At 48.1% G+C, this 15,741-nt stretch overlaps 1 protein-coding gene and 1 pseudogene across 2 annotated transcripts in view; both read right to left on the bottom strand.

The window, feature by feature from the left end:
* The window catches only part of LOC147119096 (uncharacterized), a 54,794-nt pseudogene that overhangs the window by 34,970 nt on the left and 4,083 nt on the right, over window positions 1-15,741 (bottom strand). The window lies entirely within an intron of this gene.
* On the bottom strand, window positions 6,213-8,264 carry LOC147119097 (uncharacterized). Its single transcript, XM_085987054.1, has 2 exons — window positions 7,563-8,264; window positions 6,213-6,221 (listed from the first exon to the last, which is right to left on the bottom strand). Exons 1-2 carry the CDS (start codon window positions 8,262-8,264, stop codon window positions 6,213-6,215), a joined length of 711 nt encoding a protein of 236 aa, XP_085843180.1.

Here is a 15,741-nt window from a genome sequence, read left to right as displayed (position 1 = left end):
GATTTTCAGAAGGCCTTCGATAAGGTCCCACATAAGAGGTTAGTGTGCAAAATTAAAGCACATGGGATTGGGGGTAATATACTGGCACGGATTGAAAAGTTTTTTTTTTAACTCGTTCATGTGATCTGGGTGTCGCCAGCAAGGCCAGCATTTATTGCCCATCCCTAATTGCCCTCGAGAAGGTGGTGGTGAGTCGCCATTTCTGAGGGCGGTTAAGAGTCAACCACATTGCTGTGGGTTTGGAGTCACCAATAGGCCAGACCGGGTAAGGACGGTAGATTTCCTTCCCTAAATGACATCAGTGAACCAGATGGGTTTTTACGACAATCCAGTCGTTTCATGGTCACCATTACTGATATTAGCTTTTTATTCCAGATTTTATTGAAATAACTGAATTTAAATTCCCCAGCTGCCGTGGTGGGATTTGAACTCACGTCTACGGATCATTAGGAAGGCAAAAATGGTATGTTGGCCTTCATTGCAAGAGGATTTGAGTACAAGAGCAAGGATGTGTCACTACAGTTATACAGGGCCTTGGTGAGACCACACCTGGAGTACTGTGTGCAGGTTTGGTCTCCTTACCTAAGAAAGGATGTACTTGCCATAGAGGGAGTGCAGCGAAGGTTCACCAGACTGATTCCTGGGATGGCAGGACTGTCGTATGAGGAGAGATTGGGTCGACTAGGCCTGTATTCACTAGCGTTTAGACGAATGAGAGAGGATCTCATTTAAACGTATAAAATTCTGAGGAGAAATGTCTTCACTCAGAGGGTGGTGAACCTATGGAATTCTCTACCACAGAAGGCTGTGGAGGCCAAGTCACTGAATATATTTAAGAAGGAGATAGATAGATTTCTAGACACAAAAGGCATCAAGGGGTATGGGGAGAGAGCGGGAATATGGTGTTGAGATAGAGGATCAGTCATGATCACATTGAATGGTGGAGCAGGCTCGAAGGGCCAAATGGCTGACTCCTGCTCCTATTTTTCTATGTTTTTAACAGCTGCTTTCTGATTTCACTCCTAGGTGGCCGAGCCTTAATTTGAAGGTGATGGCCTCTTGTTCTGGACCCGCCTACCAGAGAAAATAGTTTCTATTTGGACATTAGGCAATCCCTTTCTCATTTTAAATACCCTGATCAGATCACCCCTCAATGTTTGAAACTCAGGGGAATACAAACCAACTTTATACAACCTGGCCTCATAATTGAAGCCTTCAAGCCCCAGTATCATTCTGGTGAATCTGCACTGCACCCCCTCCAAGGCCAGGCTATCCTTCCTGAGGATCAGTGCCCAGTACTGAACACAGTTCTCCAGATGGGCTCTGACCCAGGCTCTGTACAACTGAAGCATCATTTCCCCCCCTTTGTATTCCAGCCCCTCGAGATAAAGGCCAACATTCCATTACCATTGTCATTACTTTCTGTATCTGTGCCCTGGCTTTTAGTGATTTGTGTACATTGACACCCAAACCCCTCTGCTCCTCCACAGTTCCCAGTCTCTCACACTCGGATTTATCTTTCTTGCACTTAATCTACATACGTCTCTTTGTAACTTCCTGCTCCCATCTACACATCTTACTGTGCCTCCTAATTTAACATCATCTGGAAACTTGGATATAAAACTCTCTCTTCCTCCATCCCAGTCAATGGTGTATATGGTGAAAAGCTGAAGCTCCAGTACTGATCCCCAGGGATCACCACTTGTCACATCCTGTCAATCAGAGTACGTTCCCTTTATCCCAGTCTCTGTCTCCTATCTCCCAACCAATTCCCAATCCATGTCACAAGGTGATTTTCAATTTTTTAAGCTTTTATTTTTGCTAATCACCTCTTGTTATGAACCTTATTAAATGCTGTCTGGAAATCCATAGACAACATCCATAGACGCTCCCATGTCTACCTTATCAGAGACCTCAAAAATGCTACTAGGTTAGTCAGACATGACCTACTCTTCACAAATCCACGTTGACTTCCTTTGATCAGCTCGTACTTGTTCAAGTGCTCAATCATTTTGTCTGATAGATTCCAGTAACTTCCCCACAACTGACATTAAACTGACAGGTCTGTATTTTCCTGGTTTTCCCCTCCCTCCTTTCCTAACTAATGGACTGACGTTATCAGTTTTCATATCCAAAGGCACAATTCCAGAGTCTCTTCTTCTTAGGCAGTCCCTGGGAACCGAGGATGACTTGCTTCCACCTTAAAAATGAGTTCTCAGGTGACTGATGAGTCCAGTGCGGGACCTACAGTCTCTGTCACAGGTGGGGCAGATGATGGTTGAAGGGGCGGGTGGGTGGGGTGCTTGGGTTGATGTGCGCTCCTTTTGCTGCCTGTGCTTGGCTTCCGCTTGCTGCCAGCGAAGAGAGGCGGGGTGTTTGGCGCCTTCCCGGATGCTTCTCCCCCACTTTGTGCGGTCTTGGGCCAGGGATTCCCAGGTGTCAGTGGGGATGTTACACTTTTTCAAGGAGGCTTTGAGGGTGTCCTTGAAGCGTTTCCTCTGCCCACCTGGGGCTCTCTTGCCGTGCTGGAGCTCCGAGTAGAGCGCTTGTTTTGGGAGTCTTGTATCGGGCATGCGGACAATGTGACCCGTGCATCAGAGCTGATCAAGTGTGGTTAAAGCTTCGATGCTGGGGATGTTGGCCTGAGCAAGAACACTGATGTTGGATTTGCAGGATCTTGCGGAGGCAGCATTGTTGGTACCTCTCCAGTGCTTTGAGGTGCCTGCTGTACATGGTCCATGTCTCTGAGGCATACAGCAGGGCGGGTATTACTACTGCTCTGTAGACAATGAGCTTAGTGCCGGGTTAGAGGTCCTGGTCTTCAAACACTCTCTTCCTCAGGCGACCGAAGGCTGCACTGGCACACTGAAGGCGGTGTTGGACTTTGTCAGCAATGTCTGCCCTTGTTGACAGTGGGCTCCCGAGGTATAGAAAGTGGTCCACGTCATCCAAGGCCTTGTCGTGGATTTTGATAATCGGGGGGCAGTACTGTGTGGCGGGGGCAGATTGGTAGAGGACCTTTGTCTTACGGATGCTTAGTGTAAGGCTCATGCTCTCGTACGCTTCGGTGAAGGTGTTGATGGTTTGGAGTTCGACCTCCGAGTGAGCACAGATGCAAGCGTCGTCTGCATACTGTAATTCGACAACAGCGGATGGGACGACCTTGGATCTGGACTGGAGGCGACGGAGTTGAACAGTTTCCCATTTGTTCTGTAAATTAGCTCCACTCCAGCATGGAACTTACTGAGGGTGAGATGGAGCATTGCAGCAAGGAAGATCGAGAAGAGCGTTGGTGCGATGACACAGCCTTGCTTGACCCCAGTTCGTACATGAATAATAATAATAATAATCAACATTATTGTCATTGTTAGTGCACAAGTGAAGTACAACGAAATGTAAGCTTGCAGCTCCCGAGAGTGTACATTTTGATTAAGACATTTAACATACATTTGGCTTGTAACATAAACATAAACATAATAAAGAGCATTGACAGATGTGCAGGCTTTAGAGTTTATTGGCAGAGTTCAGTAGGATGACAGCCCTGGGAAAGAAGCTGTTCCTAAATCTGGTCGTACGGGTGCGAATGCATCTGTCGCGTCTCCCAGATGGCAGGAGGGCGAACAGACTGTGGCTGGGGTGGGTAGGGTCTTTGATGATGGTCAGTGACCTCCGTAGACAGCGTTTCTGGTAGATGTTCTCTATGGTCGGTAGCCGGGTGCCGGTAATGCGTTGGGCAGTTTTGACTACCCGCTGCAGGGCTTTCCGGTCATAGGAGGTACAGCTGCCATACCATACTGTGATACAGTTCATCAGGATGCTCTCTATTGTGCAGCGGTAAAAGTTAGAGAGGATCCGGGGTGACAGGTTGCATCCCTTCAGCCTCCTTAGGAAATATAGGTGCTGCTGGGCCTTCTTCACCAGAGAGGAGGTATTGAGAGACCAGGAGCGGTCTTCCGTGATGTGGACTCCGAGGAACTTAAAGCTGCCCACCCTTTCCACCACAGCCCCTTGGATGTGGATGGGGGTGTGTCTTCCGCCTTTAGACTTCCTGAAGTCCACAATGATTTCCTTGGTTTTCTTGATGTTAAGGGCCAGGTTGTTGTCGGCACACCACTTCATGAGGTACTGGACCTCCTCCCTGTAGGCTGACTCATCGTTGTTGGTGATCTGGCCTATCACCGTGGTATGATCTGCAAACTTGATGGTGTTGGAACCATGAACAGCCACACAGTCGTAGGTGAAGAGGGAGTAGAGGAGGGGGCTCAGCACACAACCTTGTGGGGCCCTCGTGTTCAGGGTCGGGGGGGGGAGGTGTGGTTACCTAATTTGACAGACTGGGGTCTGTTAGTTAGGAAGTCCAGGGTCCAGTTGCAAAGGGAAGTGTTCAGGCCAGGAGTGTGGAATTTGATGGCCAGCTTGTTGGGTGTAAGGGGTCATTTTAACGAGCTTATGGTGTGCTTGATCGGTTTTGATTTCGCACTGCTCGTGAGCGGTTCCAAAGCGCTCCCCCCTCACCGGTTCTAGACACTGGGCTTATTGCCAGACAACCTTGATGTGTAGCCCAACTTGTGACTCGGAAGACAAATGGATCAGGTGAGACAAGGTGAGTTTTAAATCAGAAATATCTTTATTTTCAAGGAGAATAAACACAGAGAATGCAAGAATCAATTTAGACAAAAATCATTAGCACGTCTCCCAATGGGAACTAAAATTTAACACACAAGGAATAACTTTGACTATCTTAAATCATACAACAATTCTTTATCAGCGGTATACTAAAACGGGGGTGGGAAAAGCACACGGACACATCGAGGGATAAATCACACTCCTGAATTACAAAACCCTTAATGTTACAAACCCTCCCGTTGCTAAAATATACCTCAACTATGTCAGTTAGGTAGAGTTGGGCCTTTATGCTCACCAGAATTTTAAAACCCTCCTGGGCCTTGGTACTCCTTGTTACGTCCGGGATCTCCAATCTTCCTTATGGGACCGGCTCCTGGACCCGCTCTCCTGCACAAACTTGGAAGTCCTCCGAACTCCTCGAGCCGTCTCCTCTTCCGCAAGGTCTTCGAACTCCTGATGGTATCTGGACTTGGACTTCACTGCTTCTGGTGAATCTTGTGGATCTGTCTGAGTCTGGCTGAATCTCTCTGCTGTTGATTTTCCCTCAACAGTTATACTGTTTTCTAGCCCTTATCTTGGCGCCAAATCAAGGGTTTTCCTTTGTTAGTGTAATGTGCGGGCTGCTTTAACAAAAGCGTGTACTTTATTTTAACGGCTTGTGAATGGAACTAATGGGATCCGTTCTGTGTCCCTCCGTTTGGGTGTGCTTAGCGATTCCAGAGATGGGTTTGCGTTTTGCTAGCAATTAACACACCTTGAGGTGTAAATACTTTTGTTTACGAGTTCGTTACTGCTGTAACCATATTATCATATCAATAGCAGTAAGTTCTGGAATCTTCTAATCGGTGATGACTCAGGCTGCTGTAAGATACTGCTGGTGTGTCCTTTTGAACTGAGCCATGAGAACTGCCAACTCCATCTTGTGTTCTCACAATGTGGCCATTTCAGGGATTTTACCAATCTAGACTGTATTTTCTGGATTTTGCGAATCCTACAGTCCCCCCTGTGATACAATGAACGTCTCAAATCGTCTTTGTATCATGTGTCTTTGGGTGAGCACAAATCCGTTCCCTCCCCAACTGACCTTCCCCGTAGTTTACCTTACTATGGAGTGTACCTCGCCCACGCACTTTCCTCATTCCGATAATGAAGTTGAGTAAACATCTATCGGAGAAAACATTCAAACAATGTACAGACTCGTCTAGAGTCGTAACATAATCTTATTTCAATAATACAAAACCATCCAATGTACAAAACAATCCAATGGAATAAAGACCACGGTAATTACACGGGCGACTCCCCGTTTATACTGACATAGTGGCCCCGCCAATTCGGCTGACTAGGGAACTCCCTGTCGTGTCCCTTCCTCCTACACTGGACACAGACCAGGTACAGAACGATCCCTACCTGGCACACCACTAAGACGTGGGAAGCCAGTCTGACCCATGATGGGACCTCTATATTATCAAAAAGGTCCCACCACGGTGGAACCACTATGTCTTGGATTTTTGCCCCTATGTCAGTGGTCTTCTGTTCTAAGGTAAAGAAGTGTTTCTGAGAGATGGTTACTGCTTTGAGCAGTTCGGTTAAATCTTCTGGGAGAGGGGGAATTGTGAAACCAAAGTGGGCCACGTACTTCTGGAGATCGATGAAGTTCTCCTTGACAGTGAGGTGAACAGTGGATGGTTCAGGGATCGGGATAATCTGCAGCTGTGCCACTTGAACTACTGCCTCGGGTTTGAAACAGAAGCTGCTTTCACTGAACACGCACCAGCCGTGCTGTCCGTGCCGGTAGTGAGACGCTGCGGTGGCGACACAGTATGTCCCACCTCCTATGTATGCCACCTGTGGGGGAACATGGCCCTGTGCCATGGCTTCCATGGTGCAATTGATAGGGTTAGCGTCAGCAGAACTGAACCCGCACTGTGGTGTTGAATAGGCATTCAAGTGCTGGGGACACAGGATTATGTGTGCTCCCCGGCTCCGGCACCCCGAGAGGTCAGTCCCCATCATAGCATGCTCCCACTTAATGACGTAGGGTGGGACCTCTGCGAAACGGACGTATGCTCCCCCCCGAATGACTCCAATGTTCACCACCCTATACACCGGCACAGGTCGGGCCATCCTACTCATTACTGGGATCTGCACGACGGCCCCATGATGGTGTGGTTGGAGCGACCACAGTCCACCGGGACTGGGTAGGCCTCAGAAGCGAGCCGGAGCTGGCATGGACTTAACGCGTTCTCAAAAGGGTGGAGGGCTGCGAGGTGTTTGTTACTGATCCAGGAGGGGACCAAACCCTGTTTCAAGTCCTCCAGATTGCTGCAGCCCTCGCCCAGCAACCATGCTCCGTATAGTACGCACACCTCATTCTGGGCAGCCTGATCTGAGGCGTTCCTGTCCTCCCTAATGAGAGCGTTGACCGTCCGAGCCTGCTTCTCCAGCTCTGCTATGATCTCTTTTAAGTGGAGAGTCATAGCCTGATCCTCATGGAGCTCCGAACCCACCACCCGATTTTCGGCCATGAGGATCCCCTTCAACTGGGTCTTTAACCCGTTGACCTGCTGCTGCAGTTCAATGTCGTCCATACTATTTATGATGGACGACCCAGTGTTAAACCCTGTGAACCAGTCATTCACGACGCCCCTTCTTTGTCTCCCCACTTGCTCCCATTCCTTGTGGCCCTCGGTATAGAGTTCGGTTCTATTGACCCCCGCGAAGTCAAATTCGAAAAACTTCTGCAGGGTCTCTTTCAGCAGGGCCTGATACAGCCTTGCCATTTCTACAGGGCACCATTCCGGCAGGTGCACCTTGGTCAGGTTGAGGATGACCGAGGCCACCGCGTAATGGACCCCCTGATAGGCCATTTGGTCAGTGGGAACTAATACTAAACCGTTCCCCGGTCCCTTGGTGGTGGTGGGGCACCCCTCTGTTACCGTCTGTGGTGTCTGGGTCGTGGGCAGGGGCTGTCGGGGGCGGGTCACTAACTCAATGGCATTAACCGCGATTGGGGAGTAGGGGACCGCGCATGCGTCCAAGCGCGATTCCCAGTCCATCCCCCTCCCGTTATCTTGCCACTGGCTGTGGAAAATGATGGAAACACCTGCGGGGCAGACCTTTTCTGAACCCCACATACACACGTAAATCCCCTGATCGGGTTCCCACCATTTATCCCAGCACACTGTCAACCCTCCCTGGGTCCCTGTGATAGTCCGGTGAGTGTCGTTCCCTAACCTTTCCCACTTTACTCTGGGGTTCCCCATGTCCCTGCTCAGTTTCCTGAGCCACCACCACCTATCCAGGGGGACGTTCCCCCTGCAGGTTAGGCAAATACGCTTCCCCACGGTCACACTGATCCGCGTGGCCTGGATCTTGATCCGAGGACACGACAAAGAGACCTCTCCGTAGGTAAAACCAGTGTCTTTTGCATATTTTGTGGCGTTCGATCCCAGCCAACCGGGCCAGTTGCCCTCGTGGGTGTATCCAGCGACTTCCTCTGCCTCGCGCAGGCCCTGCCCGTCGTGGGCCAGAGGCGCAGTTTCCCCAGAGCATCCGAAGATGCGGTGATCCTCCGTCTCTCCTCGCCAAGCGATGTTGAGGCCCACCAAGGCCACGAGGATGATGCCTCTCAATGGCATCATTTGGTTAATATCTGTCGGAGAGATAAAGAAAAAGTTTCGAGCCGGGCTCCCTGGGCTCCTCGGCTTGGGTGTGGGGTGAGTGGGTCCCGCGATCCTAGCTCACTTAAAACTTGCCACATTCTACCGCTCCAAAGTGCTACCATACTTCTAAAAAGACCTTACACATTCATTCTAAAATCACAATAACTAAACCTTATTCTCCAGAACTATATATATCTATGTACATCTGCCGCCCGTCTCGGGGACTGTCGCAGGCCTCCCCCTGCGGCGTTCCCACATCAGTCTCAGCTGCTAGTCCCTGGCAGCCTGTGGCTGCTGGCTGTGGACTGTTTAAATTTCCCGCAGCTTTCTTACGGGGGTTTCTTTTTGCGAAAACCGGCGACCAGACCTTCTTCGGTTGCGGTTTTCTCTCTAACCGTCTGACGGTCACCACATATGAGGTTTCCTCATGGGTCGGACCCTTGGCTGGAGCTTTGGCCCTGACTGCAGCCCGTGGCTTCCCCACGACTGCCGGCTGTGGGCTTCCTCCCACAGGCTCCGCCTCCCTAGGCTCTGGGTCAGCGGCAGGCACCTCTTTGCTACCTGGGACTCCAGGTTGAGAGTCCCCGCCCCCAGATGCCACCTCGCTAATGCTACACTGAGGGGCAAGACCTAAAACCTCCGGCTCCTCCCCTTCGCCGCAGTCGGGGGCGGGACCTTCGTCCTCCGACTCGGCTTCATTATGACCAGGGACAGGACCTGGGACCTGGGACCTCCGGCTCCTCCCCTTCTGGGTAACCAGGGACAGGACCTAAGACCTCCGGCTCCTCCCCTCCTGGGTCCCAGAACAATGGGGGAGTCTCCTGTTTAGATGAGACCACTCCTCCCCTCACGCAGGCTGCACGTCCAGCCTGTGTGACCTGTGGCTGCAGCTCCCCTACAGCGTTTAACTCTTTACTGGCCTTTTCAGCCCCTGCTGTCTGTTTCCCTGCCTCCGGCTTAAACAGCTTGCACTGTTTAATATACCTGGCAGCAAGCCAGTAATCTAGTTTTATCTCCTTTTCCCTACCCACTCCTGTACTGGGGGCAGGTATCCCCTCACCACCCGCTGCTGGTGGCTGAAAATCTTCATGAACCATTTTAAAAATCTTTAGCTGACCCTCTAAACTGCCAGCCCTCGCTGTTAACCTAGCGTTCTCCTCCCTTAAAGCCTGCTCAACTAACTTAGCCTCCGCAACCTGGCACCGCAGGTATTCCTCCATTTTACTGGAGGTCTTTTCCAGTGCATGTCTTTCTGGGGGACACAGGTCAACAGGCTGCGCTGGCTCTAGTCATTGTGGGGGGGCAGAGGTGGGGGAGGGAATTACAGCAGCTGTACTTCCCTGGCCAGTCAGAAGAGACCGCATGGTCTCTAAAAATGACTCGATCCCAGCGGGAGCAATTTCTGTCTCTGCCTTTTGGACTGGGGCTGTGGGAACCTTTTCCCTTGTGTCCTTCCAGGGATTCTTACAGTCCCTGTGCCAATGCCCCTCCTTCCTGCAACCGTAGCATGTTTGCCTGCTTTGGTTGGGACGGCTCCCTTCCTGGCGCCACTCTTTACGGGGCTGGTCACCAGGCCTGACCTCACAAACCTCCCCTTTTTGCTGGGGTGTCTCACTATCCCTCCCATTTCTAAAGGTGACAGTGAGTTGGTGGATTACCGTCGCCTCCGTGGTCAGAGGGTTTCAGGGGTCGAACCAGGCCATTGCCTGCATTCGAACGCGGGGCAGGGAGTTGTTCATAAGGCACCTTAGCCAGTGAACTAACTGTTCCCCATTCAGGCGCGCTCACGCCGGCATTCCCGGGCATGCATCCTGATAGACTGGCCACAGCCTGTCCGCGAACGCCTGCGGGAATTCCCCGGGGAGCTGGACTGTTTTCTCTACCCGGGAGAACGGACTCCCCTCGTTCATCCCCATGGCCTCCAGGATCTCTTCCTTGAGCTTGCCATAATTCTCCTGACCCCTCTTACACTCATCGGGTAGCGTCTAAAGTGCAGAGAAGGGTCCCCCTTCATGGTGAGCTTGGGGATGTAGCTCACCATGGAACGCAATTGTTGCGTACCGTGTGGCACCAGGAATTGGTTCTGGATGTCCCCAGGTTCCCCGTCATCACCGGGTGGTCCGTACCTCCGTTGTGTCACGGGGTACACCTGTCCCGGTCCCTGATTCTCTCTCGGGCTACCCTGGTCTACCTTGGGTTCTTCATCCTCCACCCCCTCCTGATCCCAGACCTCTGGAAAACTAGGGGCTAGGGGTGGTGGCTGTGAAATCTCGGGTTCCCTAACCCGTTTTGTTCTGGGGGCTGCCTGCGGGACTTCCCTGCTTGGGTTACCGTTGTACTCAGCCTGGCCGACCTTGGGGCTAATGAGGCATATCATCCCCTTTGTCCTGGTCAATGCCAGATTCAGACTTTCTATTTCCTGCCTACAGGGGCCGTGGTCTGCCTCTTCAAACCCTTGAGCGCAGGCCAGCTTATAGGCTGCTTTTACTTCGCCTACCTTGTCCTCCTGTGCCTTCAGTTCCCCTGTAAGGCGGCTAATCTCCGTTTTTAATCTCCTCTCTTTCTCCCTGGGTTCTCTTGCCTGATACTCTACGTGTTCTACCCTGAACCTAGCGCTCCCCTCCAGCTCAGCTATCTTGCCCTCCAACCTTTCTACCTTCCCCCGATGGTCCCGGACCATCGCTGCCCTCTCTTGGCTTATGGCCTCCAGAGCCACTAACGCTTTCCCTTCCGCTGCAACCTTTTCCTGCAGCTCTTGGGACAAATGCTTAATCTTGGTTTCTTTACGGCCACCGCATGGTCCAGTACCAGAACCTGCTTTTTATAGCACATAAGCCACACCGCTTTCTCAATGCCCTTGCGGTGCTCTTTACTAGCCGTCCACTGGGCGGCTGCCTTTAGGGGACGCTCGGCTCCTAACAGGTCATACACCCATTTTTTTGCTACATTTACTTTACCACACACGTAGGAGGCTAACCTATCTTCCATAACATTTGTCTCACCCGAGTCTTTGTCCACCACACAAGGTTTCTGTAGCCAGTGTCCTGCCTCGGTCGCCATGCTGTAAGGGGTCGTTTTAACGAGCTTATGGTGTGCTAGATCGGTTTTGATTTCGCACTGCTCGTGAGCGGTTCCGAAGCGCTCCCCCCTCACCGGTTCTAGACACTGGGCTTATTGCCAGACAACCTTGATGTGTGGCCCAACTTGTGACTCGGAAGACAAATGGATCAGGTGAGACAAGGTGAGTTTTAAATCAGAAATATCTTTATTTTCAAGGAGAATAAACACAGTGTTGGAGAGAATTTCGGTACTAAAGGACTTTGCAAAGCTCGTCGGGATACTTGACATTCGTTACAGGCTAAAACTGGACCTTGAGCTGCGCATGTATCCTGGAATGAGTAGTGCCAGCTGCATCCTGTTTTGTACTTCGGTTATCTTGCAAGGACAGACAGCCTGCTATTGTTTTTATTTCTGCTTATCATATCTCACGGTGAAAAGTCCGAAGAAGTCCTAGTTCTGCTGAACATTGTTTAAAATATTTTACTGCTACACTGTCATGAGGCCTTTCTGTGATTAATCTGCTTAACCTTTCATTTGTGTATAAAGGTAAACGCATTTGGAGTGTAAAACGAGAAGCTTGGTGGTTGCACGAGGGTGCATAGTACTTCTGCCAGAGCGCTCTGCAAATAAAGTGTACTCTCACATTTCAATTATACCACAGTCGTCTGAGTCTTATTACTCTATCAAGCTGAGGTTGGGTATACGTCGACCTTGTATATCACTTGGTCTGTTCAGGCTCCAACTCAGCGGTAACAAATTGGCGCTGTGAGCAGGGTCACCGAGTGCTCAAACACCCTGATCAAGTGCTAACGTGCTCGAGTGATCCAAAGAACAAAGTGGGCCATCGGAATGTGAGAAAACACTATGTGGTTCTAGACATTTGAACGTCTGCATTTATTAAGTTTTTGGTCTCAGGTTAACTTAAGAAGGAGCTTAGGTTAAGCCTGGGAATTTTGGTAAAGTAGTCCGGAGACTTTGCCACGAGCACGTGACGACACCCGCCGCTGAAGGTAAAACGGGGGTTTCGGAGACCGTGATTTAGGACGAGCAACTGATGTCGCGTAAGGACCTTAAGAGGGGGCCTCCGGGCTCACTCATTTACAGTTACATGACAGATAGATGTTCGTTAATTGAGAAAATGCAGAGGGACGGATGGGATGTATCACAGACATTGGAAGCACAAAGAAAGTGGCTAGATAAGCAGAAGAAAGAGAGGACCAAGAAGGTAGGGGTACTCTTGGTCCATCAACTGACTGGATTAATAGAACAGGTTGAGAAAGTGCAAGAATTAATCAAAGCTAAAAATCAGGAAAATGCAGAACTAAGAAAGAAGGTAGAAATTTTGGAAAGCATTAATAAAGAACAAGAAAGGACATTAGCGTACCAAGGGGGATGGTCCAGACAATGGAATAATGAACCTCTTCCCCCGTACGCCCCCCTAGGACCAAGTGCCCCTGGGATAGAGGAAAGGAACCTTAAAAAATGCTGGAATTTCAGTTTGTGTGAAAGTGTGTTAAAGTGTGACTGTTTTTCTGACTATGAATGTTTAAGAAGTTATAGTATTTTTGTCTGAAAAGTCTGTCTTTAAAAGAAAGATTCTGTTATGTATGTTTTAGCTCCACCCACTTCTCTGTGTTAAAAGCGCTTAAAAATGTTTGTCTTGTCTTGGATTTTGGAAGTTTTAAGAATGTGCGAATAAGATTGTGCCCCAAGAAGAAAAATCTTTGAACTACAATTTAAATTAAGCTGGTGTGTAAAAACTGAGAAGAACAACAAAAGTTTGTTTAACAAAAGATTAAGTTTCAGCCTAAGATTTAACCTTGGAGTCGTGGTTGCTATGGTGAAATCTTCCAAAGCAGTTTGATTTGTTTAAATGTGAAAAACTAATTTTTCTCCAGTTATATTCAATGTTTTTACAGTATTTTGGAAAGACATCTGAAGAAAGGACAATAAGAAAATTAATATGACGTAATTTACTGTTTTCTGCAAGAGTTTGCTATTTTGTTTTATTTGTCTGGTCATAGTTTTACAAAAGATGGGCTTCTGCCTTAAAGTTACAGTTGCCAATGTGCTTGGAAGAAAATTAATTTGAATGTTTACAAGATCTGGAATAAATTGGAGTTTTGAGGTTAATTAACCTAGTAAGACCAGACTTTCATTGTGGCCATGGTGAAATTCTGGTTGGTGTGAATTTGTGTAGACTGAATTGAATAATACTTAGCTTGTGAATTTTGCTCAAATCCCGTCTTTGTCCATATTACCTCCATGTTCGTGTTTAGTTAAAGTGTGAAAACACAACTGTCTTTCGATAGGGAAAGTTCTTTTTGATTTACGTGAATTGACGCAGTTGCGTGCATTTGATGTGTTGCTCCACCTTCTTAGAATCCTGCAAAGGAGTTAACCCAACTTTAGTATGAAGTTTAAAGATATTGGATGTTAAATAATTTAAGTATCTTAATTTTAAGTTAATATTTCCCCAGTGACAGAAGGAATTTATGATTTGATAACTTAACCTTGGGCTCTAAGCAGAGTCACAATGGAGTCTCTTCTTTCTTTTGTTATATGGAAGTTACCTTGTAAACTAATTGCAGCACTTCTGTCACTAATGTTAAAACACTGTGTAAGCTACCTAGCCTGAGAATTACTTGTTTCTGAAATTGGAAATGGAGGATAAATTGATAGAAATGAAATTGAACATTGATAAAACCTGCTGGTACAATAATACTGCTGTTTGGATTTTGGGATAATTTTGAAATGACGAAATGGACACAGGCAATATATATTGGGTTACTTGTGGGAAAATAAAATATCCTCTAAAATAATGATAAATAAAAAAGTGTTAATAACTTGGATCAAGTGAGAACGTTTGATCTATGTTTTCTATCTTAAATATTGTACTGGACAGTAAAGTTTCTCCAGGACTCATGAATGAGTATGAATGGTATTTAAAGGAAAGTGATTGAGAGTGTAAGATGTAGTTAAGAATAATAAAAAACCTGCCGAGTGTGTGCTCATTCATCTTCAGTGTACTGTCCCTTTAAAAGCCTGTGCTTCCCTCTTCGAGGTCACAGGCTGCGCGCTTTCTCTCTCTCTCTCTCTCTCTGTCCCTCTCTCTCTCGCGATCATGACTGCAGCTAGAAGTTGTAATTGAAGTTGCATGGTTCGTGTGTGTGTCAACTAATGTGCAATGAATTACGAAATGAGAATGTACCCGATGGCTGAGAAATCGGCTAAAGACGCGAAGGCAGCTGTGGATAAAGTAGAGCAGGATATGTTAATTATGAAACAAGCTTTTGAACAATTGCCATACGATGAAGCATCAGAGTATGATGAAATTATCACTCAAACGTTGGTGAGATTGGGGGAATTATTGGTTTCAGCTCAGTCTCGGCAACAGCGATGGATTGTTAAATAGATACAAAATTCATTTTGAACCATTTGTCAAGGGAAGGGTATGTTGTATCAAAAGCAAAGATTCAATTTGGCAAAAAGTGTGTCGCGTATTAAGGGCACATTCTGACACCAGATGAAAAAGTCCTGCTCTCAGAAAGGATCCAAACAATATCCCAACATCCGGAACCTACCACTAAAAGAGGAATACGAGCATTTTTAGGAATAATAAATTTCTGCAGGACAGATGGATACCAGAAATCACTAAACTCCGAGCCACCAGAAACCGGACAACCGGTTTGACCCCTTATGAACTAATGACAGGACGAGCGATGCAATTACCCGAAGGCATCATAACAGGTGGGGCCGACGTAGGCCCATTAAAAGATAAATTAAGACGATACGTTTTGGAATTAGGCACTCAGTTAAAAGAGATGCGCAAAGAAGTCCGAGACCACCAAAGAGAGCGAGATGAGGAGCTACGGCTCAATATGCTCCCCGAGGTACCCCCAGCGGGAACAAAGGTCATGGTAAAGATGTTGCCTGCAAAACCAGGTTTCGCTCCAAAATGGAGCGGGCCGTATGAAGTTATAATTAGTGGAGACACCTGTGCCTGTCTGGACATAAGAAGGAAGGGGGTTTGGAAACATTGGACTCAACTGAAGGCTTACGAGAAAAGGGCGGGTTCAGTCGAGCCCAAACCATCAATACAGGAAGAAAATCCCGGGGATGGTAATACCAGTAGAGAACCTCAGCAAAGGGAAGATGAGTCTAGTGGGATACAATGAACAAAAGGAGGGTGTGTGTGTGGCAAATTACTAATGACACATCCTTTGTACTTGTCTTACAGATCAATAACGGCTGATTAATGTATGATTCTTTGATCTGTGTGCCTGTGTGGGCGTTTGTTTTGTGGCTTATTGCATCATTTGTGCTTATGTGCTTTTACTTAAACGTGTTAATACAAGAGTGTTATCGGGAGGGCCAAAGAAAGATTAAAATA

This window comes from Somniosus microcephalus, chromosome 4 (assembly GCF_052327205.1).
Source record: "Somniosus microcephalus isolate GS21.2 chromosome 4, FLI_Smic_1.0, whole genome shotgun sequence".
Lineage (NCBI taxonomy): Eukaryota > Metazoa > Chordata > Chondrichthyes > Squaliformes > Somniosidae > Somniosus > Somniosus microcephalus.
This window is presented reverse-complemented; position numbering and strand designations above follow the sequence as displayed.

Bases quoted from the DNA above. Each gene is read 5' to 3' on its own strand.
- LOC147119097 (XM_085987054.1), bottom strand. From the start codon at position 8,264: ATGCCATTGAGAGGCATCATCCTCGTGGCCTTGGTGGGCCTCAACATC.